General features: G+C 42.2%; 1 protein-coding gene across 5 annotated transcripts in view; it reads left to right on the forward strand.

Moving 5' to 3' along the window:
• Nucleotides 1–26072, forward strand: part of ARHGEF3 (Rho guanine nucleotide exchange factor (GEF) 3) — a 353065-nt gene that overhangs the window by 294672 nt on the left and 32321 nt on the right. For 3 of the 5 annotated variants that reach the window (XM_011998411.1, XM_011998412.1, XM_011998414.1), the window contains one exon: nt 10368–10475. In XM_011998411.1, the coding sequence (XP_011853801.1) occupies nt 10368–10475 (108 nt within the window). Of the gene's footprint in view, nt 1–8365; nt 9179–10367; nt 10476–26072 lie in introns of those variants that run through there. The other 2 variants (XM_011998413.1, XM_011998415.1) reach the window with 2 other exon arrangements.

The following is a 26072-nucleotide window of genomic DNA, read 5'->3' on the forward strand; positions in this document are numbered from 1 at the left end:
GCCCTCCTTATGCCTCTGCCTTATTCAAGGCTCCCCCTGAAAGCAACCATCTCACAGGGAGGCTTTGGCCAAGAAGCCATAGCTGCCGAATCTGCTTTTGGTGCTGCCTGGCTCAGGCAGACAGAGCTTGATATACAGAGAATAAACGTCATCCCTCTAACATTAGTATGTTCAGTTCTCTGCACCTGAGAGTTGATGGTTTAATTTGTGGATTTGCCCAGAGTCTCTTGTGACTTCTGCCATCATCTGCTCTTAGCACTTCCATGAGAGGGGACAAGAGATTGTGGGAGTCTCAATCCAGCAGCCCGAAAACCTGTCTGCAACTTGGGTTTGAGACTGAACCAACTCAGGGTGTTTTGTGGATTTTAGTTATCCAGGCTGTCCCTGTTCCCTCATTAACAAAAACAAAACAAAACAAACCCCAGCTTGTTTTTTTTTTTTTTTTTTTTTTTTTTTTTAAGAAGGAAATTGGGATCTTTTCCTCATAGCACGTTACCTTAATATAGAGGAAAGAGTTGAGCCATTTTATCAAAAGGAAATCAAATCCCCCTTAGATGCCTAATGTGAGACAACTGGCAACCAAACTGATGGCTGGAGAAAACAAACACAAGAATGTGGCTTCCATGTTTGAGATTAGCCAAGACAAAGATAGCAGGGATGCCTCCCAGAACATTTCCTGGTAACTTGTCAAAGTCCACAAAGCCTGTAGTCCCTTTGTTGAAATCACTGATAAGCATTCAAGAGGAAAATTATAGTTCTGAGTTTGAAGACCCTTTCTCACCTTGGGGGTTAAAAACCAATAATTCTGAAACACATTTGGCCTAATCAATGGAGCCAGGTTTCTGTTGGGATTTGGGCCTCATTATTTGTCTTTCATCTTCTGGGAACAGATGACACCAGGTCAGTTAGCTCTGTGCCGGGGGGAAAAAAAACAGAAAAAAACATTTCAATGGAAATTTTAGAATTAGGAACAATTATTTCATTATTATTTTCTTTTTCTGTTTCCAAGAAAAAAGAGAGTCATTTGCAAGCTCCAAGGCAGCTCTCCTTTCTGTACCCACAGTCTTATTCCTCCTTTGCTCAAGCAGCTCTATGAAGGGCTCCTCAGTGCTGCCTATGTGTCGTGCGTTCCTGTATTGTCCACCACACCATGCCCTGCCTTCCAGCCATCTCACCTGCTCCTTCCTTGCCAGCTCCACCTGACACTGACTCTCTTGACTCTGTGGATCAACCTTCTGATTCTCCCTATTCAGCTGGGAGACATTCCCCGCAACAGTGACATCTGTATACTTCAATTAAGGCCACTTTGTCCATACTGGGTAAACACTCCCTAAATTGGACTAAGAAGGATGCACAAAGTCAAAAAGTCCTCCAAAATATGTATTAGTTACAAAGAGAATAATATTAACTTTACAGTGGAGAAATCCAGCAGACACCACCTGTGTTAGTTTCTTATGACTGCTATAACAAAGCACAAGCTAGGTGGTTTAAAACAACAAAAATTTATTGTCATATTCTGGAGGCTAAGTCTGAAATGAAAAGGTCAGCAGAGGCCGGGTGTGGTGGCTCACACCTGTAATCCCAGCACTTTGGCAGGCCAAGGCGGATCACCTGAGGTCAGGAGTTGAGACCAGCCTGGCCAACATGGCGAAACCCTGTCTTTACTAAAAATACAAAAATTAGCTGGGCATGGTGGTGCACTCCCTGTAGTCCCAGCTACTCAGGAGGCTGAGGCAGGAGAATCACTTGAATCCAGAGGTGGAGGTTGCGGTGAGCTAAAATTGTGCCGCTGCACTCCAGCCCGAGCGACAGAACAAGACTATGTCTCAAAAAAAAAAAAAAAAGAAAGAAAAAAGAAAAGAAAATGTCAGCAGAGCCATGCTCCCTCTGAAACCTGGAGAAGAATCCTTGCTTCTTCCAAGTTCCTGGTGTTTGTTGGCAATCCTTCGTGTTCTTTGGCTTGTAGATACATCACTCCAATCTCCACCTCTCTGTTGTCACATGGCCATCTTCTCCATGTATGTCTCTAAATTTCCCTCTTCTTATAAGGACACCAGTGATTAGATTTAGGGCCTACTCTAAACTAGTAAGACTCTTCTTAACTTGATTTTATCTACAAAGATCCTATTTCCAAATAAGGTCACATTCACAGGTATCTGGAGTAAGAACTTACACTTATCTTTCAGTAGGGGCATAATTCAATCCATAAGACCATCTTAACCACATAGTCAAAGTTGACATCACCAGTAATACGACTTAGCAACATGGTGTACTACCTATGTGATATACCAGGAAGGGCACATCTTTGTGTTGTATTCTTGCCAAAAATGCATAACCTGAACCTAATCATGAGAGAACATAATATTAATCTAAAGTGAGACATTCTATAAAATAACCAGTACTCTTCACAAGTGTCAATCAGAGAGCTCTGGTATTTTGCTGTAAGATCATGAAAAACAACAAGACAGAGGAACTATGTCACAGATTGGACAGAAATATAACTTTGGATTCTAGATTAGATCCTGGAACAGAAAAAGGACACTAGTGGGAAAACAGAAACCGGTTGAATCTCAGTAACTCTGTTAATAGTATTGCCCTAATGTTAATTTCTTAGTTTTGATAAATGTACTGTGGTTATGTAAAATGTTAACATTAGAGGTAGTGGTGTAAAGGAGTTATGGGAGCACTCTACTAATTTTGCAACTGTTCTGTAAATCTAAGATTATTTCAAAATCAATTTTTTGAAAAAGAGTATGCACATATTAAGGGAATAGATAAACTCACCTGTTCTTAGAGGCAAAAGTGGCAGGGGGAATAATCTTTAGCAAAAACATAACAATTTGTAAGCCCTGTTCTAGGCTCTGATAATTATCTTGCTATTCACAAAGTACTGTGCTATGTGCTCATCGTCATTATCTGTCTGTCACTGGGCAGAATAACGAAGCAGAGGCGTATAATCCAGTACATGGTCCACATTTTGCCTCTACCCGAAATACGTGATCTTGTGTATTTGTGCTCCTTGAACCTTGACTTGCTCACTTATAAAATGGGGATAATGATATTAGCTTTCTCATAAGATGTTCTGAAGATGCGAAGAGCAAATCCATGTAAAGCTCTTCGCCCAGCACCTGCACAGATTGTAAATTCCCTGTAAAGCATAGCTCCTACCCACAGAATTCTCACTGCTGTATTACAAGGTTATTTCCCCATTTTCAGTTGAAGAAACTGAGTAAGTAACTTGCTTAAGACAAGATTAGTGAATATGAGAGCCAGGCTAAACTAGATAAATCTAGAAAAATAATATGGCTCATTCTCAACCATTTTGTTAGAAAAACATTAACACAAGAGGAAAAATCTGTAGGGATTCATTGAAAGAAAAGATACAAAGCAAGCTGTCAAGTGCCCCCATGCTGGGTGGAGTGGGGCCATTTGAAGTAAAGCTTATAGCTGGGAAGAGGCAGAAGCAGGAATTAAAGAATTGTCCAGAGTAAACAGAGACCCTGAAAGGGTGGGGAAGGCCTTCGCAATAGGAGGTATCAGAGAAAATTAGAACACAAGAAGATTTGTAGTAGCCTAGAAGTCTTGAAGGGTGAGAATCTTGGGCATGAACTGTAAAATGATGTGAACCACCCTTTGGCCCTGAGGAATCGGGGTGGTAAAGTCAAGGCAATTGTAGGGTAATGAGCTTTACATTTGTTTGATCGGTAAGAGGCAGAAGGGGAGTGAGGATCTGGCAAAAATGGGAGGTTTTAGCCTCGTTAGTAGATGATGTTATTGTATCAATTGCGAGAAAAACATGAATTTGCAAGGCATTCACAGGAAAACAAAACACACTCACAAGTTAAAATATATACAGCAGGAACATGAAGGACTCCTGTCCATGGACAAACTGATCTTGAAGGGACCTTATTTTTCTGTGTGTTTCTAAAATAAATTAGAGTTGACCTCCCCTGGATTGTTTTATGTCATGGAGTTCAGTGATTGGGAACCCATTAATGGGTTTCCTTTTTTTTTTTTTTTGAGATGGAGCCTTGCTGTGTCACACAGGCTAGAGTGCAATGGCACGATCTCAGCTCACTGCAACCTCTGCCTCCTGGGTTCAAGTGATTCTCCTGCCTCAGCCTCCTGAGTAGCTGGGATTACAGGCGCCCGCCACCTTTTGTAATTTTAGTAGAGACGGGGTTTCACCATGTTGGTCAGGCTGGTCTCGAACTCCTGACCTCATGATTCGCCCCTCTTGGCCTCCCAAAGTGCTAGAATTACAGGTATGAGTCACCTCGCCTGGCCAGGGTTTCTTAATGAGAGTGAATTAAGCCAGTCAATACAATAAAAGACTTCAGGGGGTGTGGCGACTTGGCCCATGGCTCTCCTTGGGGTTGCTGTCTTTAAATGCTGTGAAGTAGCTTTCCCAGCGTTCTCTTTCCCAACACATGGAGCTTTCCCTATTCCAGTGTGTGTTATTTAGAAGTTATTGAAATTCAGTAGTGGGAACTTTTTTACAACACACAAAAATAGGTTTCTTCTATTCTGGATGATGTCTGTCTCTTTAGTATCCTTTCTCACTAGGCCCTCCCTAATAACTGAGGTAAAAAAAAAATCACAGACAGCCCCTGTCTACTCCGGTTCAGCATTCGTTGGCACACTTGCAAAACAATTTTATGTCCATTAAAAAAAAAATTTTTTTAAACTTTTAATTTTGACGTGTACCCTAGACAGGCATGTACCAAATACATGTACCGTTTGACATTTATTTTGTCACGTACTTGTGCCCGACATCTAGCTTTGACAGCTACCAACCTGTGACCAGTCCTGTTTTCCTCTTTCTCCATCCTCTTTCTCCACTGTTGTTATTTTGAAGTAGATCCCAGGCATCATATCACTTTTTATGTACTTTGTTCATATATATTTTTAAATGGTCAAGGGAAGTTGGCATTGTGTTTAGAAAGTTAAGAGAATAAAATGCAATAAAATAGGGTTTACTCACATAAAAAGTAAGTCAAATGTTTCCCCTGTTTCTCAGGGGAGGACCCTGCATGTCCAGCTGCAGGGAGAATATGCAAATCAAGCTTTGCTATCTACTGGAGCTTGACGATGTCTAGGTGTGCCTGTGGGAGGTGCAATGCCTGGGAGTGTTGTCTTTGGGTATGTTACAGTAGAAATGCTGAGGCTGAGGGCCTCTGACCAGGACATAACTGGTCAGCAAACTATGGCCTGAAGATCGAATACAGCTGACTTCCTATGGGCCTTAAGCTAAGAATAGTGTCTACATGTTACAATGATTGAAAAATATCAAAAGGATAATATTTTGTAAGCAGGGCATAGTGGCTCACCCCTGTAATCCCCAGCACTTTGGGAAGCTGAGGCGGGAGAATTGCTTGACCCCAAGAGTTTGAGACCAGTCTGAGAAACATGGCAAGACCCCTTCTCTAAAAAATTTTTTAAAATTTAGCCAGGCATGGTAGTGAGCACCTGTAGTCCCAGTTTCTTCAGAGGCTGAGGTGGGAAGATCTGCTTGAGCCCGGGAGGTTGAGGCTGCTGTGAGTCGTGATCGTGCCACTACACACTAGCCTGAGTGACAGGGCAAGACCGTGTCTCAAAGAATATTTTGTGACATGAAAACCATGAAATTTGAATTTTAGTGTTCATAAATAAATGTTTAATATGATATAGCCACACTTATTTATTTACAGATTGTTTGTGTCTAAAAGCAGAGATGAGCTGTCATGACAGAGGCTGGGTAGCCCCTTACAGAAAAAGTTAGCCAGGCCCTGGTGTAGGGCATGGGCTCTGGAGTCAGCCTGCCTGGGTTTACATCCTGGTCACCTTGTTTTAGTGGAATGGTTTTAAGCAAATTGCTCTACTACGTAGATGCCTTAGTTTCTCCATCTTTAAAATAGGGATCATAATAGTAGTTGTAAGGTTGTTAATAGGATTAAATTTGCAACTATATGTAAAGCACTGAACTGAGTTCCTGCTACCAGTATTAGCTCATTATTATTATTTGTTTATGCTAGAGTTTATCAGTCACTGTAAGATTGTAACTTCCTATTTAACACGAGGACGATGAAAGCCACCTAGAAGGTTCCTGGGTAGATTAAACGTGACCCTTGGGAGTACAGTTTTCACACACACCCGGCATACAGATAGAACCCTGAAAAGGCATTCCTGGCATTTCCAAACATTTGAAAGATTTTTTTATTTGGCTCCATCAACTCATGGGCAAGAGTATCTGCTAGCACAATCGATTCTCACCTCTTCCTTGCTCCTGACCAGATGTAAAGCAGCTGAGAGCCACACTGCCCTGCAGTACAGCACCCTGAGTCCTTATACCAGTGACTGCATTTCCAGACTCTCCTGGATGGTGTTTGAGGCTCAATAGGGGTAGAGTCTCAGGGCAGCTGCAGACATGAGATAGATGATATTCCTACTATTCCCCACCCCACTCTGGCTGCAAAAAGAAAGCGCAGGGAAAATGAGTGGGGAGTTCCTGTATGCCATGTCTGTTTCAATGGAACTATTTTTGGAGGAATAAAAAAGTATGCTAGATTATATTGATGCCATAGGCATTTTCTTACATTGCAGACAGTCTGCTTTGGCTTTTACCTGTTGAGGGGAAGAATGAGGAGAGGATAAAAATCATTGTATCCCCTAGAGAAGGAATATCAAAATTCATTTAATAAAAATATCATACTAAGAATAAAATTGCATAGAGTGTTTTATTCTCCTTTGTTCGTAATTAAACACAAGATATTTTAAATTGTCAAATCAGTTTATTTATGAAAAAATATGACCTGTATGCCTTTCTTTATTCTCTCCTTTCCTTATTATCTCCTTTCCTTCTTCCCACCCCTCCCTTCTTTTCTTCCCTTCCTTTTTTTCTTCTTTCCTTGTCCTCTGACTAAATGAAGAACAAACATTTGATAAAAGCCACTGCCAATTCATGACAAAAATTCACAGCAAAGTTGGTACAGAAAGGAACTTTCTCTGTGTGATAAAGGGTGCCTCTCCCATGCTCTCAGCAAATATTTAATGATGAAATCTCATTAATAATTACTTTAGAACCAAGAATTAAACTAGTATACCCACTGTCTTGGCTTGTAATCAACAATATACCCATGATTCTAGCCAGTGCAATAAGACAAGAGAAACAAAAGAGTTGTAAGTCCTGGAACAGATGAAACAAAACTGTTATTCACAAAATACTGTCCATACAGAATGCTCAATGTCTTTTCTTCTTTTCTTTTTTTTTTTAAACTTTAGTGAGATACCCTCCTGCCCTGTCTTAAAATCACATGGTGGGGGGTGGTGTCTGCACTTGAAACAGGACACTTGGTTCCTGGGTTTAGCATTGACCTTGCCCAGCTTGGTCTGGCAGCTGAGTTGTTGGACTAGGAAGCGTCCCTGCAGGTTATGTTCTGTTATCTCTCTATAAAGCCTGAAAGCATCCCTGCAATTGCATTTGCTAGTTCTCAGTAGAGCTATTTAACAAGAATCTGGAAATATTTTCCCTGAGGGCTCTCTTTAGACAGCAGTAAAATGTAGCTGGAGACATATTGAGTAAATGGAAAAGAAAAATCAAATGAGACCAGGAATTTTTTTAATCTTCTATTCTCACAGAAGCCCTCAAGGAGAACACCATAATTCATACTTTACTCATATGGGTTAGGCATAAAGCCTCCCCCATAGATCCAATAACCTGTAAGTGTTCTGGTTTTGAAATTGCACCTGCTTACATTGCTGGATCATAGCACTAAATCACACAGCAACGGCTTCTGGTTCAATTGTTCATTACTTGGGAATGTCAGATTGCCAAACAGCAGCCTGATGTTTACATCCAAATCGGCAATGCCTTAGGAAATCAGTTTTAATTACAATCTCATGTAGCAGCACTGCACTCAACCTGCAGAGAGGCTTGCATTTGTGTTGAACCTACATCTTACAGTTGTGCAGAAAATGCCTGTCTGACTGGGTCATGCAAAACGGACAGCAAAGTCAGCAGAACCTTAGAAAAGATGATACAGCAAGTGGAACACAGCTGGATCATCCCCCATCCTGCCTAGCGTGCAGTGCTTTCTGGCCCCTTTTTAAAACAAGAGAACCCAGTTGGCGTTTGCCTTTCAACCTCCCCATTCTAATATAAAAATCTGACCCAGCAGCTTTAACCATAAAAAAGAGAGAGAGAGAGACAGAAGGACTCAGAGTCAGTGGGCAGGATTCTCTGAGACCAGGTCCTGCTCCCTCAGGGAATCCTTGTCACCTCACTTGCTGTAATGCAGTTTGTGCTACCAACCTGGCATTTTCAGCCCACAGCAGGAGCCATTTCGACAAATTCAGGGGATGCTTAAGAGGTGGTGTGTGTGTGTGTGTGTACGTGCGCATGCGTGTGTGTGTATGTGTGTATTCAGTACGCCAGTGGTGCAGCTCTGACGTAAAAAAATGTTTTAAACCCTCCTCTGGGCACAAATTCTCAAGAGCCTGGCACTGCCCAGGGAGCATCCTGAAGGGCATTGTCACCTGAAGCAGAAGAGCTGTCAGATCTTTCCCTTCAGCTCTTAAATCATTGTCACGCAATGGCTTTCATCTTGGGAGATTCGTCCTCTGCATTTTGGAACTGAGCCTTCCTAGTGTTCTGAGAGTTTTCTGCTGTCTGTTCAGCTTAGCACGCTAAGAAGCCGGAGAGGTACCCAGCAGCCTGGTTGCATGCTCTATCTTGGAAAAGTATTTGACTGCTTTAAGAAATCGTGAAATCATTCTGGGCCACACTGTGGGATTATATTGAATTTTTTTTTTTAAGGTTTTAAATTTTTATATGTAAATGCCGGAAAGCTTGGAGATAGTCTATTTCAAAGAAGGCTTTTGGTTTCTGAGACTGGCAGGGACATAAAATGACATGAGAGTGTCTCAGCAGGATTCCAAATTCACAAAAGGTTTTTCCAGGCACCTACTCTGTTCAGAACGGGGATGCAGAGATGTCCTGGAGAATCTGAAGTTCTGCCTTAACCCTCGAAACTTTGAAAGCAATGGCTGAAAAGGAAAGATGAATACCTAGAGGCTCCCTCTGGAAATGACTGAGGTTTGCCACCACAATTGGCTACTTTGGCTTTGTCCTTCAAAATTTGGTATCTTCATGTGCTGTCTAGCATCTACTACAGGTCAGATGGAGCTTAGGAGGACAAGGGTAACTCTTCTCTTTGTCTTTGTAAAAATGTTGTGTCCAGCATCATTCTCTTCCTCATAGCCTGTTTTGTTGTTGTTGTTGTTGTTTGTTTGTTTTTTGTTTTTTCTGACACAGAGTCTCTCTCTGTCAACCAGGCTGGAGTGCAATGGCGCAATCTCAGCTCACTGCAACCTCTGCCTCCCAGGTTCAAGCAATTCTCTGCCTAAGTGTTCCGAGTAGTTGGGATTACAGGCACCCGCCTCTACGCCCGGCTAATTTTTGTATTTTTAGTAGAGACGGAGTTTCACCATCTTGGCCAGGCTGGTTTTGAACTCCTGACCTTGTGATCCACCCGCCTCGCCCTCGCAAAGTGCTAGGATTACAGGCATGAGCCACCGCGCCCGGCCAGCCTGTTGTTTTTATTTATGAAATTCTTGTCTGCAAAGTCCTTGGAATGGGTAGGCTCCCTCCCACCTATCAGCCTGGTTTGAAGTAACTTGCAGATTTGCAAATAATGTTTTATGTGGAGGTGATTTTCAACACTTGTGGCTGTATGTAGTATAGAAACCGATGTCCATAGTAGGGCTTTTTCTCTATACATTTTCTTTTGCTGTCTGGTTATAATTTATAAATATTAATATGTGCATTTCAAATATACTGTAGATACAAAGATGCTTTCGTAAGAGCCCATAGAACTTCTTTTTAAAAAAAATTTTTTTAATTTAATGAACTAGGAAAACCATCTTGGTGCTTTAGGAAAGCCATTGCATAATAGTGGCTTTAGGCAAGGTGGGGAAAAGGTTTTTAAAAAGATGAAACCAGAAGCAACAAAAGACAAGGTAATTGGGTGAGAAATCAGAGGCTGCTTTTCTCTACAGAAGGGGTGGGGAGACTGGTTCTACTAAGTGGAAGCTTCTGAATTAAAAGCTGGCAGATAACTGGGGGGTGAGGGATAAGGAGCAGATCCCTGCCCCTTTTCTGTCTTCCCAGATGATGCCTCTGTTGACATCCCCTGCCTGCCATTTGTCCTTCCCTGCCTCTTAAGCCAGGTCATCTCCATACAGCCGGAGTGAGACGTGACACTTTATATTCCATAGATCAGTGTACAGCCAGCACCTTGTGGAGTGGAACACAGTTGTATGGTGGAGTTATGTTGTCTTTGCAATTGACCTTGACATTTTACTTTTTTTTTTTTTTTTTAACTCTATAGGAGCCTAGTAATAAACGGGTCAAACCCCTTTCCAGAGTTACGTCACTAGCAAACCTCATCCCGCCTGTGAAGGCCACGCCATTAAAGCGCTTCAGTCAAACCCTGCAGGTAAGAAGGGCACACGGGGCCTATGGTTGCAGAAAATCATGGTGAATGGGAGGAAACATCCCCATTCTACCTAGAATTTCCCCTGGTTTCAGAGTGACCTGAATCAATGCTTATTTCAATAGAAGAGCGCAAGTGAGGGGACTTGGAGGAAGAAAGATGTTTTCAAGTTGCAGACAAGGGTCATGCAGAGCCAGAGCTATTGCAGTTGGACCTTTCCCCACAATTGTATTTCAGAGTTATGTGCCCCATCCAGACATACTCTCACGCGATTTTTTCCTAAAATATCTATGGGCCTTCTGAGGAAACCAACACATGATGTTAACTGGAGGGCAACAGAGCCTAGTGGCTTCGACCAGGGTCGGCAAACTGCACTGGGTGGAGAAAATCCAGTTCACCACCTGTTTTTTTATGACTCACAAGCTAAGCCTGATTTTTACTTTTTAAAATTCTTGGGGGAAAATCAAAAGAATGGTGCTGTTTCGTGACACGTGAAAACTACATGAAATTCAAATTTCAGTATCCATAAATAAAGTTTTGTTGGAACATAGCCATGCCCATCTGTTTATTGTCCATGGCTGCTTTGTACTATGGCATAATTGAGTAGTTGTGACAGAGACCATATTGCCCACAAAGCCAAAAATATCTACCATCTGGCCCTTCACATAAAATGTTTGCTGACCCTTGGCTTATAACGAGGACCTAAGGACCTCGGAGTGGAAGTACCTTGGGTTCTAACCTTGGCTCATCTTGGGCAGGTGACTTAACATCTCTAGGTCTTGCTTTTATTTTTTGTTAAAAAATTTTTTTTTCCATACTTTGTCCTACAGATAGGTCTTCTATTCCTTATGGGTAAATTTGCCATGATGCCACCAAACCATCATGGAATCCTTGTAAAGATTTACAAGACAGTGCATTTAAAGGGCCTAGCATAACGCCTTGGCCCTTAGTTAGCAATCATTAATCTTTGAATTAGTTGACTAAGTAGTAAATATTAGCTACTATAATAGTTTTTTGGTTAACAGGTAGTTATAGTTATTCTTAAACTGTTGATGAAGTGTATCTTTTAAAGTGAACGTTGAGATTTATCCAAGGCCTTAGACCCAATTTGATAATTATACAAATTTTCCTTTAGATTGAAGCCCACAAAAAATATGCCATGAAAAGGCTCACCTGGTTTAGCTGAGCAGCTGTCTTGAGTCTGCCATGTATTTGTCGTTGAATACTTTTGCTTGGCAATATTTTTTTATCTCTGCTCTCAGTCTTTAAGAAAACTGGGGACCAGAACCCAAGGCATGCCTCATGCTGTGAAAATCCATGACTTGAGAACTGTTTGAGGTTCTCCCTCAGCCCTTTCAGTCCTTGCCTGCCTACCATACTGCCAATATGTCATGACTCCACATATAGCCCAAGTGGTTCTTTCTACTTTCCCATAGATGCCCTTCCTCTCCATTGCTTTTCCCCTGCCCTGCCCGTTCCTCTGTTAACTCCGTTGCAGTTTCGCCTGAATGAATACCTCATCACCTAATTAGCTATAGGTTTGGGTCTGTTTCTCTCAGCACTTGGGCCTCTGGATCCCTGGTTAATTCCCTGATCCCTTTTGTGGGAGAACGGAGGAAAGAGAAAATAAGGTCGTCTGGGAGAGCAAGATGAAGGGCTTTGAAACTAGTGAAGAATGTGTTTACCTTTTCTCCCTTGTGACCAGTCCTTCAGCCCTCTAGACAAGTTCATCGCAGGCATCCCCTGGAAGATTCATCACCACCCTAGTCCTGCACATCTGGTCTTTCGCTGAGCACTGCTTTTTGAAAATTCTTTAGAATGTCTACTGCATTTCACCCTTTCCTCTCCATCCCATGGCTGTAGCTCAAGTTCACTCTGCAATTATTTCCTGTCTTGATTGTGAGACCTCCAGATTACCAGCCATCTCTTCCCCTTATTGCTCCCAGGACAGTCCACCCTCTGTGCATGAAGGCCCTCATTCATTCAATAAGTGTTGAGTGAGCCCTCATCAGGCATTAGGCTCTTCTTCCTGTCCTCATATTGCTGTGTTCCAGATATAATAGAATCGCCTTTTGGTAGGTTTGCAGCAGTGCTGTGTTCCCACATGGCAGTAATGAGCTAGACCTAGGCAGCCTGCCAACCATCACCTACAAATGTCCCCACCTCTCTCAATTGCCCTTCTAACACCTGGCCCTTTACTCTCTGTCATTGCCTTGTTGGTAGGCTTTTTGTGTTTGTGCTCCTGGGCCTAGGAAGAGCACAATCTGTGCCTCCCACTACAGCCCAGCCCTGGCTGCTGTAAGATCTGTTATCCTACCTTCAAAATCTTTCTTTTGGCTTCTCAGGCAAAATTTCTTTCTTCTGTTTCTGGGCTTCCTTCACAGAGAACAGTGCAGGAAACATTTGCTTACCTCAGAAATTTGCACTGACCTAGAGAACTAGAACAGAAAGAAATCAAGCCATGTCTGAAATCCAGCAGACTGAGGCCAAGCAAGGATGAGAAAGCCAAACCCAAGGGAGGATCTGACATGTGGAAATTGGTTTTTAAAACCTCAAAGATTTTTTTGGCAAAATATTTTTTTTCTTTTTTTTGAGATGGACTTTCACCCTTGTTGCCCAGGCTAGAGTGCAATGGTACGATCTCAGCTCACTGCAACCTCCACCTCCCAGGTTCAAGCAATTCTCCTGCCTCAGCCTCTCAAGTAGCTGGGATTACAGTCACCTGCCACCAAGTCTGGCTAATTTTTTGTATTTTTAGTAGAGATGGGGTTTCTCCATGTTGACCAGGCTGGTCTCAAACTCTGGACCTAAAGTGATCCACCTGCCTCAGCCTCCCAAAGTGCAAAATATTTTTTTTAATTTAATTTTTTCAAATATGATAAATAGCTCACTCTAAGCTTTATATCTTGGCCATGAACAACCCAGCAGAAACAGAAGAGTTATTCATAATGGTAATATACATAGATATGGAGAGAATTGAGCAATGTGCTTATGTTTGAGTGTGTCCTTGGGTGGGGAGGGGGACAGTCAGTGAATGGAAATACACCCCTCAAGTTGTATGCAGAGTTAGCAGCCATGTTTGCAGAATGATCTGGAAAGCATGGAGAATGCCAGCTTGTCCCCACATGTCTTCTTGTAACTCACCTTGGTGCACACAGTGCAACTTCTGTGACATTATTTCCAATAATAGTTTTCCTCACCAGCGAGACTGAGAGAGGGTGCTAATTTATGTTTTATTTTATTTCATTTTATTTATTTTATTTTATTTTATATTTTATTTTATTTTTTTCAAGACAGAGTCTTGCTGTGTCACCCAGGCTGGAGTGCAGTGGTGTGCTCTCGGCTCACCTCCACCTGCACCTCCTGGGTTCAAGTGATTCTCCTGCCTCAGCCTCCCGAGTAGCTGGGATTACAGGTGCCCACCACCACGCCTGGCTAATTTTTGTATTTTTAGTAGAGACGGTTTCACCATGTTCGACAGGCTGGTCTCAAACTCCTGACCTCAGGTGATCCGCCCGCCTCGGTCTCCCAAAGTGCTGGGATTACAGACGTGAGCCACTGCACCTGGCTGGATGCTAATTTAATGTGGTCTGGGAGTAGTAAGGATGAGGGGAAGAGCTGGCCCCATAGCGCTGCTCAGTGGGCTTACTTCACATCCTCTCTGATTTTGTCTAAGTCTTGGTTCCCTTTCCAATAAGGGAGAAACAGAGAACAAAGAGTGTATCAGCTGCCCCAAACCTCTCAGCAGCTATCCATTACCCGTATGTGTGTATTATTTATGCCTTTTCTATTCCAAAAATGATTCAAAGCTGTAATTGAGCAGCTTGGTTCTCTGTTGCAGTATTCCTTTTCCCTAGCTTCTGACACCTTAGAGACATATATATCCCTTTGGATATTCAATTATGTCTCTCAGGTTGGATTCTTTTAATTATAGAAGAGATGACTTAAGCCCAAACACGGTGCTTTAATCAATGCTGCAACACTTAGCAGTCCTTCCTCTGGTTCCTCAGGAGACCACAAGTTAGCCCGGGAGGATATCAGGAGAGCTCTGGGCTGGCAGCCACTTCCAAAAATGTTAAAAGCCCAGTCACACATGTGACTGGTCCTTGCAGCCACAGTTCAGCAAGACACTGCAGGATTTGTTCTCTCTTGTGTCCTCTGCCCATATGGGCTGGGGGCTTGCGCCCCAACACAAAGGCAGCATTTGTGGACGTTGGGGAGGGACAGCCTGACTGCATGGCGCTCTGTCTGCTTCTCACCAGGAAGGTTAGTGCTGCTGGTAGACTCAAGCACAGATGTCTGGATCCCTCTGAGCCTATAAATCCCCCCACCCTGGCCTGCCCGAGAGGAAGATCTGGCCCAGCTCTGAAAGGGGCCCTCATGCGCTTCTCTGGTGTGAAGTGAGGAAGGCGAGCTCGCCTTTGGCCAGTCGCTCCCTGAGCCCTGCCTCTCCCTATCCACAGCTGTGCACGGCTGCTGGACTCATTTGAGCTGAGTTCAGCACATGCTATGGAATGCTGTGTTCATAATGTTGTGATGTAGGCCCTCATTCTCTTTGGACTTGTACTTTTTCCTTTTCCATTATAAAAGTGAATGTTCATTATGGAAAAATGCAGAAAAGGATAAAGAGAAAAAGAACACGTATTGTCTTCCAACACCAAAACAATCCATTAATAGTTTACCAGTTTCCCTCTAGCACTATTCTAGGCATAGGTACAGAGCTCACACACTCTGAGCCTAGTTTTGGGTTCCTTGCAGTCTATTCAGCCTTATCTCTGTCTGGGTGATCTGCTCACTTTTAGGTTAAAGCCTCCCACAGTGACTGTGGATGATCAGTTTCTCTTGCATCTCTGTCAGTCTCAGCCTCACACATTTCCAAGCTATGCAGTTAAGTGCACAAATGTTCATATTTGTCACCATTACAGCCTCCTGGGGGAGTTGCATCTTTTATTAGGATTAAATATTCCTGTTTATTTCCTTTACCGCTTTTTGCCTGGATTTTGTCGTCGTCTTTTTTTTTTTTTTTTGCTTAGTGTGTTTTGTTCCATCTGTTTTCCTCCTCCCTTTGTTATTTGGCTGGGCGATAAGGGGTTTTTATCTAGCTTAGGGGGAGTATTATGTCACAGTTATTTTTGGAAAATATTATGGACTGAGTATATATTATTCCAATGTATTATTTTACATAACCAGTCTCATATTAACACATATTTAGGCTGTGAATATTTTTATATTAAATAACTCTATGTTGAATGTTTTTTTAATGCATTTGTCCTTTTTTTTTTTTTTAAATTACCTTCTATTGTGCTTTCTTTTCTGATTATATAACATCATTTAAATATTGAGGCCAGGTGCAGTGGTTCACACCTGTAATCCCAGCACTTTGGGAGGCCGAGGCGGGTGGATCACCAGAGGTCAGGAGTTCCAGACCAGCCTGGCCAACATGACAAAACCCCGTCTCTACTAAAAATACAAAAAATTAGCCAGGCGTGGTGGCACGCACCTGAAATCCCGGATACTTTGGAGGCTGAGGCAGATAGAATTGCTTGAACCCGGGAGGCAGAGGTCACAGTGAGCAGAGATTGTGCTACTGTACTCCAGCCTGGGTGACAGAGTGAGACTCTGTCTCAAATATATATATATATATATTGAGGCTGGGGCTGGGCGTGGTGGCTCACGCCCGTAATCCCAGCACTTTGAGAAGCAGAGGCAGGCGGATCACTTGAGGTCAGGAGTTTGAGACCAGCCTGGCCAACATGGTGAAACCCTGTCTCTACCAAAAAATGCAAAAATTAGCTGGGCGTAGTGTCGCATACCTGTTGTCCCAGCTACTTGGGAGGCTGAGGCATGAGGATCACTTGAACCCAGGAGGTGGAGGTTGCAGTGAGCCGAGATCATGCCACTGCACTCCAGCCTGGGCAGCAGAGTGAGACCCTATTTCAAAATAAGTAAATAAATAAATATTGAAAAATATAGTGAAGCACATAAAAGAGAGTAAAAGTCACTTGTAATCCTAATTCCCATCACCAAAAAACTTCCATTAATATTTTGGTACATACTCAGGCAATTTTACCTTTTACTATACTTGCATGTGCATTTTTTAAAACAAAATCACTATCACACTGTATATGCTATTTTTTTACTCCCTTTGGTCTTAACGGTATAAAATAACTCTACAATGGAAGAGTATTTTTCATGTCATTTGTAGTTTTCAAAGACTTGATTTTTTTTTTTTTTAATAGAGACAAAAATCTCACTATGTTGCCCAGGCTGGTCTCAAACTCCTGGCCTACCACCGTGGCCTCCCAAAGTGCTGGGATTATAGGCATGAGCTACCACACCTGGCTACAGACCTGATTCTTAATGGACTCATATAGCATTTCATCAAAAGAATGTACAGTTATTTAATCACTCTCCTGTTGTTGAACATTTGTTTCTGTTTTTTGATCATTATAGATAACAGTGCTTTCAACATCCTGATCATGTGCATGTCTGTATTTCTTTCTTTCCTTTGATTATACTCCTAGAAATGGAATTCTGGTCAAAGGGTGTGAATACTAAAGGCCATTGATACGGCAAGGCTTCTGTTATTGATGTGTGTCAGTTTTGGACAGACCTGCTTCTCTGTTTTCACATCTAAATCTAGACTTCTTCACATTTCTCCATCTCTTTTGCCACAGTTTTTCTCTTTGCTGTGATATCCTTCAAAATAGCTCTTCCCAGGGGCCCCTTGGGTTTTCCACGCAAGCCAAGGTGGTGTCTTATCTCCGTATCCACAGTGCCTAATACTACACATTACTTAGGATGTGCTCAAAAATTAGTACTTGCTATTATTATCACTGTTATGACTAGAAAAGGCAGCCATTGCTGCTCCTAAGCTCTCTCCAGGGCCTGGCAGTGGCTGCCAGCCTAGTGATGGGGCCCTGCCCATCTCCTGCAGCTGGGCTACTTCATAATAGAATATGTGTCCCCTCCCCCAGTTGTAGCCCCTCCAGGAAGTATTGCTATGGCAAAGAAGGGTTTCTGGCAACCACAGCCTCTTATTGCTCCATCCTCTGGCCCTTAGATCAGGGAATTATTTTATTCAACCCAGATGCAGCATGAATATATGATAAATTAGTGGTCTCCATTAATGTTCTTTGGATCCACTGTGTTATTTATTCTTCCTCGACTTAATGGGGAGACAGACAATAGAGAAAGGTAGTCCTGCTCTAGATAATTGTAAAAGTTCTACTTGGTAAAAGTTGTCTAAGGTATATTAGCAAGTAGGGGAAGAAAATTGGGGAAAAGTTCAAAACCACTGTCCCAATTAATAATATACACCCATATTAGTATATGGATAGGAAAAAAACCAGGAATGTCAAATTCTTTTTCTTTTTTCTGTTGTCTCTTGGGAATACAATTATAAGATACTTTTGCGGTTCTTTTGTTTATTTTGTGTTCTCCTTTTTTCCCCAGTATGTAAGAATTACAAGTGAATAGAAAATAAATAAATGAGATAGAACTATTGATTTTTTTCATTATATATTTCTGTTGTACTTGAATTTTTTAATAATTATGTATTACCTTTGCAACCAGATAAAAATGAATAAGATTAGAAAATCTTCTATGATAAAATACACTACAGAGAGTTTAGCAGTGGCCTGAGGGGTCATCAAGGAAGGCTGCCTAGCAAGGGTGGAGGGATTTGGGTTGGACCTGGAATGGCTCACAGATGATAAGGATGAAAGGGAGATAGCATTTCAGGCTTGAGAAGGGAATATGGGATGACTGATGCCATCTAGATAGAAGTAGTAATAAATAAGTAAGAAATTACCCAAGCATATGTGTTGATTTCCATGTCTGACAACCATGATTTCCTTCTCCGAGCACCTCAAACTTTGTCCCTTGGTCCAAGGTCACATATTTTCTATAACTAGCTTATTTGGCTGACATGGAGATGAGCTTGGGGGTGGATGGCACATGTGTGTTAGGGAAAGCAACCAGAAACCAGACTGTCTTGTATTGGGTATCCAAGGGAGAGAATACAGTCATGGGTTCTTAGTTTCTCTTTCTGGTTGGGCCAGTAAAGCCCCTTCCTTATCCCTCTTTTCCGCTTATCACTAGAAACAGAAACTAAAAACCATGGCTTCAGGCTGCTAAAAGCCTAAAATAAAACAAACAGAACAACAAAATAAGGCGAGTTGGACAAGCTTGGAGAGTATAGCTGACAAGTTAATCTGTAGTCTATCTCAAAAGGAACTCCTGATTCTCTGCTGTTCTTTACTATTCCTGGAGTAGTAGAATATTACTGTTCTTTATTGTTCCTGGAAGCCACTGCAAATAGTTGATATTGGGCCAGGTGCGGTGGCTCATGCCTGTAATCCTAGCACTTTGGGAGGCCGAGACAGGTGGATTGTCTGAGCTCAGGAGTTCAAGACCAGCCTGGGCAAGATGGTGAAACCCTGTCTCTACTAAAATACAAAAAATCGGCCAGGCTTGGTGGCAGGCGCCTGTAATCCCAGCTACTCAGGAGGCTGAGGCACGAGAATTGCTCAAACCCGGGAGGCGGAGGCTGCAGTAAGCTGAGATCGTACCACTTCATTCCAGCCTGGGCAACAAAACGAAACTCTGTCTCCAAAAAAAAAAAAAAAAAAAAGTTGTTGACTGTTGTAATTTAAAGCTTGTCATTTTTTATTTAGTAATAGCACTCATTAGTGTAGTATCTATGATGAACCAGGTTCTGCACAAAGTACCTTATGTTCATGGCCTCATATCATCTCTAAAACTCTGCAAGATAGGATTCATCATCACTTACAGGGAGAGATCTGAAGGTTTAAAATTGTGCCCAAGGTCACACAGCTGTTAAGGGCCAGAACTGGGATTCCATAGGGTGTTCAGAGTGCCTCTCCTGCCGTAGGCTTACCACAAAAAGTGAAAGTTTCATCATAATAAAGCCTGAAGTTTGCCAGGATTTAAAAATAGTCACCAGACTTTTGAGTTGGAGCATCCCACCTCACTGCTGTTCACCTTCTATGGCAGGGAGAGTCACCATTTCCGTTTCAGCTTGTGGAATATTTTGTCATTAACATTCTCATGCAAAAGCCATTTTATGGTGCCCAATGAAGATGATTGGGCTACTGCCCCAAGCCTCTGGAAGCCTTCCTAATTTTGGACTTGTGCTATGCAAATTGTATAATATTTTTTCCACACCTAAGCCAAATATTTTCTTCAGCTTTTCATTCATTCTACTCAGAATATCTCCAAGCTACAGAAGGTTTTCTTGTTGTACTGTGTTTTTGAGGTTTGACATTTATTGATTATGAATTAATTGGGTGCCCTTTTACCATGGTTTTAATGGGCATCAATCTGAATCAGATTCTAAATATGTGGTTTTATGTTTATTGTGCCATTTCTAACTCAGTGTTCATTGTGTTTCACATTCGTCAACTGACTGTGTTTCTTCTTAGTTAATATTTCTTCATTAAAGAAAGTCTGGAAAATAAATCTAGAGAATTAAAAGATGAAAATAAAAATCAGCCGGGTGCAGTGGCTCACACCTGCAATTCCATCACTTTGAGAAGCTGAAACAAGAGGATTGCTTGAGGCCAGGCGTTCAAGACTAGCCTGGGCAATATAGTAAGACCCTGTCTCTACCAAAAAAAAAAATCAAAAAATTAAAAATAAATAAAATTTTAAAAAGAAAACAAAAATTATCCATAGTCCCATCATCCAGGGGTGTAACCCCTGTTAACGTTTTGTTGTATTTCAAATTGGATCTTCTCTCACTTAACTCTACATGTGAGGTTCTCTCCTTATCATTAAGCTTTTCTCAAAAAGAATGTTTCTTAACAACTGTTTAAGGCTTCCTTTTATTGTTGCAGTGTAATTTGTTTAATCCCTATTGTAGAACATTTTAGGCTGTTTCCAGATCTTTTATAAACAATAGTGTCCTGCTGAGGGCTTTTCTTTCCCTAGGAGTTATCCTAATGGAAGTCCCCCTAGGAGCCATTTGGTCCAGGTAGTTCAGAGAGATGTGTCTGCTGTGTGCTAATGAATGAATGCATGTATAAACAAGCACTAATAGTGGCAGTGCGGTCTGTGGTATGACAATGATAGGTAACTACCATTCCTGCTGACCGAGTGCCAGGGACTTGGCCAAGCCTCTCGTGTACTTTATCTTATCCAATCCTCACTAAAACTTTGTGAGGTACTTATTATTATGCACCTTTTAGAGATGAGGAAACTGAGACCCAGAGAGATGAAAAGTCTCTCAGCCATTGAGTGAACTTGAAGCCATGCCTGTTATACTCCAAAGCCTATGTTCTTCACCCAAATCCATGTTTTAGAGTCAAACAGTTGCACTCAGTTCCTATTCCAATACATGTACCAATCACTTACCACTCTGCTACTCAGATTTCTCATCTATTAAAAGGGGAAAAATACAAGAACCTGCCCAATGCCTCTCCTAGGATTAGCATGAGGATTAAATGTGACAGAGACCACACAGCTGGGAAGTGTTACTTCTCACTTATCATTAATTTCTGTAATGAAGCCTCATAGGAGACTCCTCCAGGATGCTGTTGGATAACATTTTCCTGTCCTGGCCATTACTGCTGTACACTTTGGTTTAACCCACTGCAGTGGCAACATAGGAAAGTGTTTTCCTCTTACAGTCCCACCCCAACCTCCAATCCTTGGTAATAAAACATCTGCTACAAAATAGCGATATGGTTAGGATGGTAAGTGTGGAGAATTTCCTTGGCTTGAATACTTTATTGGAGCATGTTGTCTGTGGCTGTGGAAAACGGTTTTTGGAACAGGGCGAGGGAGGACCCCGCTGAACAGGCGGCATTAACAAATCAGATCTGTCCCATCATGCCTACCTGCTGGGTTTACATTTCCTCTGACACGTGTAAAGTGCACCTGCCACCCCCCTGCCCCAGCCCCTGACAGACAGTCTCTTTTGCATTTGCAGCATCTTTTCCACATATCCAGCTCAGGCATAAACATGAGCACCATTTCCTCAATCTGCATTATTTCTGTTATGGTCATTGTTGTTTTAGCTGCCAGCAATTATGAGATTTCAGTTTTTGACTCATTTGCTAGGCCAGATTCCCTCATGGAAATTCTTGCTTGTCCTGGAATATTTTTCACTCCATTCCCAGCATCCCCACACCCAGGGAGATATATGTATGTGCTTCTGTTTTTATGTGGTCCTGCCCAAGGCCAGGTCCCTCACTTTGAGGTGGGCCTCTCCTAGTTAACCATGGACCAGTGTTTCTAACCCCAGGAATATTTGGCAATGTCTGGAGATGTTTTGGTTGTCATAACTGGGCTGGCTGTGCTGCTGGCATCTGGTGGTTAGAGGCCAAAGATGATGCTAAATATCCTACAATGCACAGGAGAGCCTCCCACAATAAAGAATCTGTAGTCCAAAATGTGGTGGCCAGGTTAAGAACTTTCAAACTTTCTACAGGCCAAGAAGTAACCTACAATTCATTTATTTGGGCATGTGTACCCCACCACACTATGAATCTTATCCTAGGGCAATTAGGGTAGGATATTGGTTAAGTATTGGGGCAGAGGGGTTGGCCTGAAATAGACTAGACTTGAATTGTCATTCTGACAGTCACCTTACCGCTGGGTTTTAACTAATAAAGCACCATTCATTGCTGTGTGACCTTCAGCAAAGTTTCACCTTCTTGAGCCTCAAGTTTCCTCATCTGTAAAGGGGGCAGAATCCTTCCCTCTAGAGCTCTCCTCACAGTGCCCAGCACATAGCAAGCATAACATTTAATAATTAAGCAAAAGTTGTTGAGGTCTTACTATGTCAGCTGCTGATGAATCCATCAGCAGGTAGATATGCCTGCCTTCAAGGAGTTTACCTTCTATTGGAAGGAAATAGACATGAAATAAACAAACCTATAAATATAGCACATATTGAATATAGAGAAAAATAGAGAAGGGCAAAGGGTGTGTAGATGGACAGTGGCAGGAATGCTGGTAGGGATGTGGCTGTTCTTTAAAGAGGCATCCTCTTTAGAGATTTTTTTTTTTTTTTTTTCTAGTAGTAGTCACCTGTTCCTCCCTCAACTCAAGTTCTCTCAATATAGTTTCTCCCAGTGGTACTGATGATGGATTCGGGGTAGCTCATGGTATGTAGTCAGTGCTGTTGTGAACACCCACCCATCACCCAGGTGCTGTCCCCAGCCCAGCCCAGCTGCTGCCCACACACTGGTTTGGTATTATTGTATGATTATCCTTTTTTGTAGAGGCAGGGTCTTGCTACATTGCCCAGGCTGGTATCAAACTCCTAGCCTCAGGTAATCCTCCCATCTAGCCTGCCAAAGTGCTAGACTTACAGGTGTGAGTAACCTCACCTGGAAAAATGGTTGGCATTCTTTATTCCTCCCTTGGGATTCTTCTTTCAACATCCAGTCCCCTTCTGAGTGGTGTAAGAAAAAATGTTTCTTTTAATCCAGCCTAATTAAAGGTGTAAATTTGAAGTTTGATTAGTCAGAGATCAGCCGTTATTCCTAAAGCTGAGCAAATGCATCCTCTCTCGCTCCTTAACTAGATTTATATTCCTAGAAGGCAGGAGCTGGATCCCATCTCACTGAAACCTCCCCAAAATGCATGTCTTGCATGCAAACAGTAGATGCAGTCCCCATAGTAGAAAGAGCTCAGGCTCTGTTGGAACCAAACAGATCTGGTTTTGAATCTTAGCCTCCCTCAACCTCAGTTTCCTCCTCAGTAGAATGGAAATAAACCCCCAACTTGCAGGGTGGTTATGAGAATCAGAGAGAATATATCAGAAGTGCTAAGTGTAGGCAAAGCATATAAAAGACCCTCTGTGATATCCCCCATAGTACCCCGAGTCCAGCAATCACTAGGGAAATGCAAAGCAAGAATTCCGTAATAGTAGAGCTCACCTAGTACAGCTTACTGCTCTCCTTTTTCCCATGCCGCAGCAGAAGACAATCTCTAACTCTCTGGGAAATTTTTAAATAAATTAATTAAAATATGCTCAATCTTACCTTCGAAACACAAAACTGAAATTAAGGTGTAGTTGTTTTAACCTATCAGATTGATAATAATACCTTGTTATGAGAATGTGAACAATCTATGAGAGATACATCGTACCTATCTGAGGAATATAAAGTTGAATAGCCTATTTGGAGGTCAACTTAGTGGTACATCTCAAACATTAAAATGTTCATACTTCTTAGACCAAGGAATTCCACTTAAGGAACTCCTGCCTTTTAGAAGTATCAGTGCTAATACACAAAGCATGTTCACTGAGGCACTTTTTGTAATAGCCAGACACTGGAAACAATTTTAATGTCCATCAGTTGTGGATTAATTAAATCAATAGGCCTGTCCAGACTATGGGAGGGATACTAACTGTAGCCATTTTAAAAAATAAGTGAATTTGAGGTAATGGAAATGTTTAAGAACTAGATAGAGTGGTAGTTGTACAACCTCGTGAATATACTAAATAGCATTGAATTGTTCACTAAAAAATGGTTAATTGTAGGCTGGGCACAGTGGCTCATGCCTGTAATCCCAGCAGTTTGGGAGGCTGAGGCAGGAGGATCTCTTGAGACCCGAAGTTCAAGACCAACCTGGGAAACACAGCAAGACTCCATGTCTACTAAATTAAAAATAAAAAAATTAGCCAGGCACTTGCTTAGTGGTGGCACTCGTCTATAATCTTAACTACTCAAGAGGCTGAGGTGGGAGCATCACTTGAGCCCAGGAGTTTGAGGTTACAGTGAGCTATGGTTGCACCACTGCACTCCAGCATGGGCAACAGAGCAAGACCCATCTCCAAGAAACAACAACAAAAAAAGTAATTGAGTTATGTAAATTTCACCTAAAGATACTGTAAAGTAGAAAGAGAAAACATTCTCGGCCTGGCGCAGTGACTCAGGCCTGTAATCCCAGCATGTTGGGAGGCCGAGGCAGGCGGATCACAAGGTAGGAGATCGAGACCAACCTGGCTAACACGATGAAACCCTGTCTCTACTAAAAATACAAAAATATTAGCTGGTCATGGTGGCGGACGCCTATAGTCTCAGCTACTTGGGAGGCTGAGGCAGGAGAACGGCGTGAACCCAGGAGGCAGAGCTTGCAGTGAGCCGAGATCATGCCACTGCACTCCAGCCTGGGCAACCGTGAGACTCCATCTCAAAAAAAAAAAAAAAAAAAGAAAAGAGAAAACATTCAGTTTTCTATGGGTGTTAACAAATGCATGGAAAAAGTTTGGAAAGAGCTAGAACAAACTTAACAGTTGTTACTTCTAGACTTGGGGAAATGAGGGCATTTGTACTTAATTTTATATACTTTTATAATGTATGAAAATTTAAAGTTAGCATACATGATTTTCAAATTGGTAGGGGGAGTTTAAAGTTAGCCAAGGACTGAAAATATAACAGGGTAGGAGGTTGATTCTCTCAAGTGAAAGTGGAAACGTTCATTTTGAATTTTTTTTGTGTGTTTTCCTTTCTTTCTACTCTTTAATTCTCAACTCTGCTGCCATCAGAACTGCAAATTGGGTTGAACAAGTTAATGACTCACTGCACTTGTTTTGACCTTTTAATGCTTGATTCTGAGTGCTGGGGATCTGCGTGCATTTAGTTACTGGTTACTGTTCACAAGGGACTGTTTTTAAGAGATCACAAGGATTTGTAAGATACCATTAGTGAACTGTGTATTTGGTGCAAGTACTTTCTTGACCTGCATAGGGCTGGTCCAGCCATCATGAGCTCGTTAGTGAGCCCAGGAGCTCCCCGCTGTTTGTGCCAGCCTAAGGGGCTTGTGTTGCTACTTGCAAACAGAGTGAGCGTCTTGCTTCCAGAAGGCTGTGGTAATACCCTGAAGCTCTTTGGAAGTTTCTTTTTACATTTTTCATTTATTTATTTATATATATATATATTTTTAGAACTGAAACGAGGCCTTGCTATGTTGCCCAGGGTGGTCTCGAACTCCTCAGCTCAAGCGATTCGCCTGCCTTAGCTTCCCAAAGAGCTGAGATTACGGGCATGAGCCACCAAGCCCCGCCTCATTTTTTTCTTTTTTCTTTTTCTTTTTTTTTTTTTTTAGAGGGAGTCTTGCTCTGTCACCCAGGCTGGAGTACAGTGGTGCAATCTCAGCTTACTGCAATCCCCACCTCACTCGTTCAGGCAGTTCTGCCTCAGCCTCCCAAGTAGCTGGGATTACAGGCGCCTACCATCACACCCAGCTACTTTTTTTGTATTTTTAGTAGAGACGGGTCCACCATGTTGTTCAGGCTGGTCTTGAACTCCTGACCTCAGGTGATCTGCCTGCCTCAGCCTCCCAAAGCGCTGGGATTACAGGTGTGAGTCACCACGCCTGGCCATTTTAGACACTTTGGAAGGCCGAGGCGGGCAGATCACAACATCAGGAGATCGAGACCATCCAGGCCGACACAGTGAAATCCCGTCTCTACTAAAAATACAAAAAATTAGCCAGGCGTGGTGGCGGGTGCCTATAGTCCCAGCTACTCTGTAGGCTGAGGCAGAAGAATGGTGTGAGTGAGCTGAGATCACGCCACTCCAGCCTGGGCGAGACGCCATCTCAAAAAAAAAAAAAAAAAAA

The sequence above is a fragment of the Mandrillus leucophaeus genome, unplaced genomic scaffold (assembly GCF_000951045.1).
Source record: "Mandrillus leucophaeus isolate KB7577 unplaced genomic scaffold, Mleu.le_1.0 Scaffold57, whole genome shotgun sequence".
NCBI lineage: Eukaryota > Metazoa > Chordata > Mammalia > Primates > Cercopithecidae > Mandrillus > Mandrillus leucophaeus.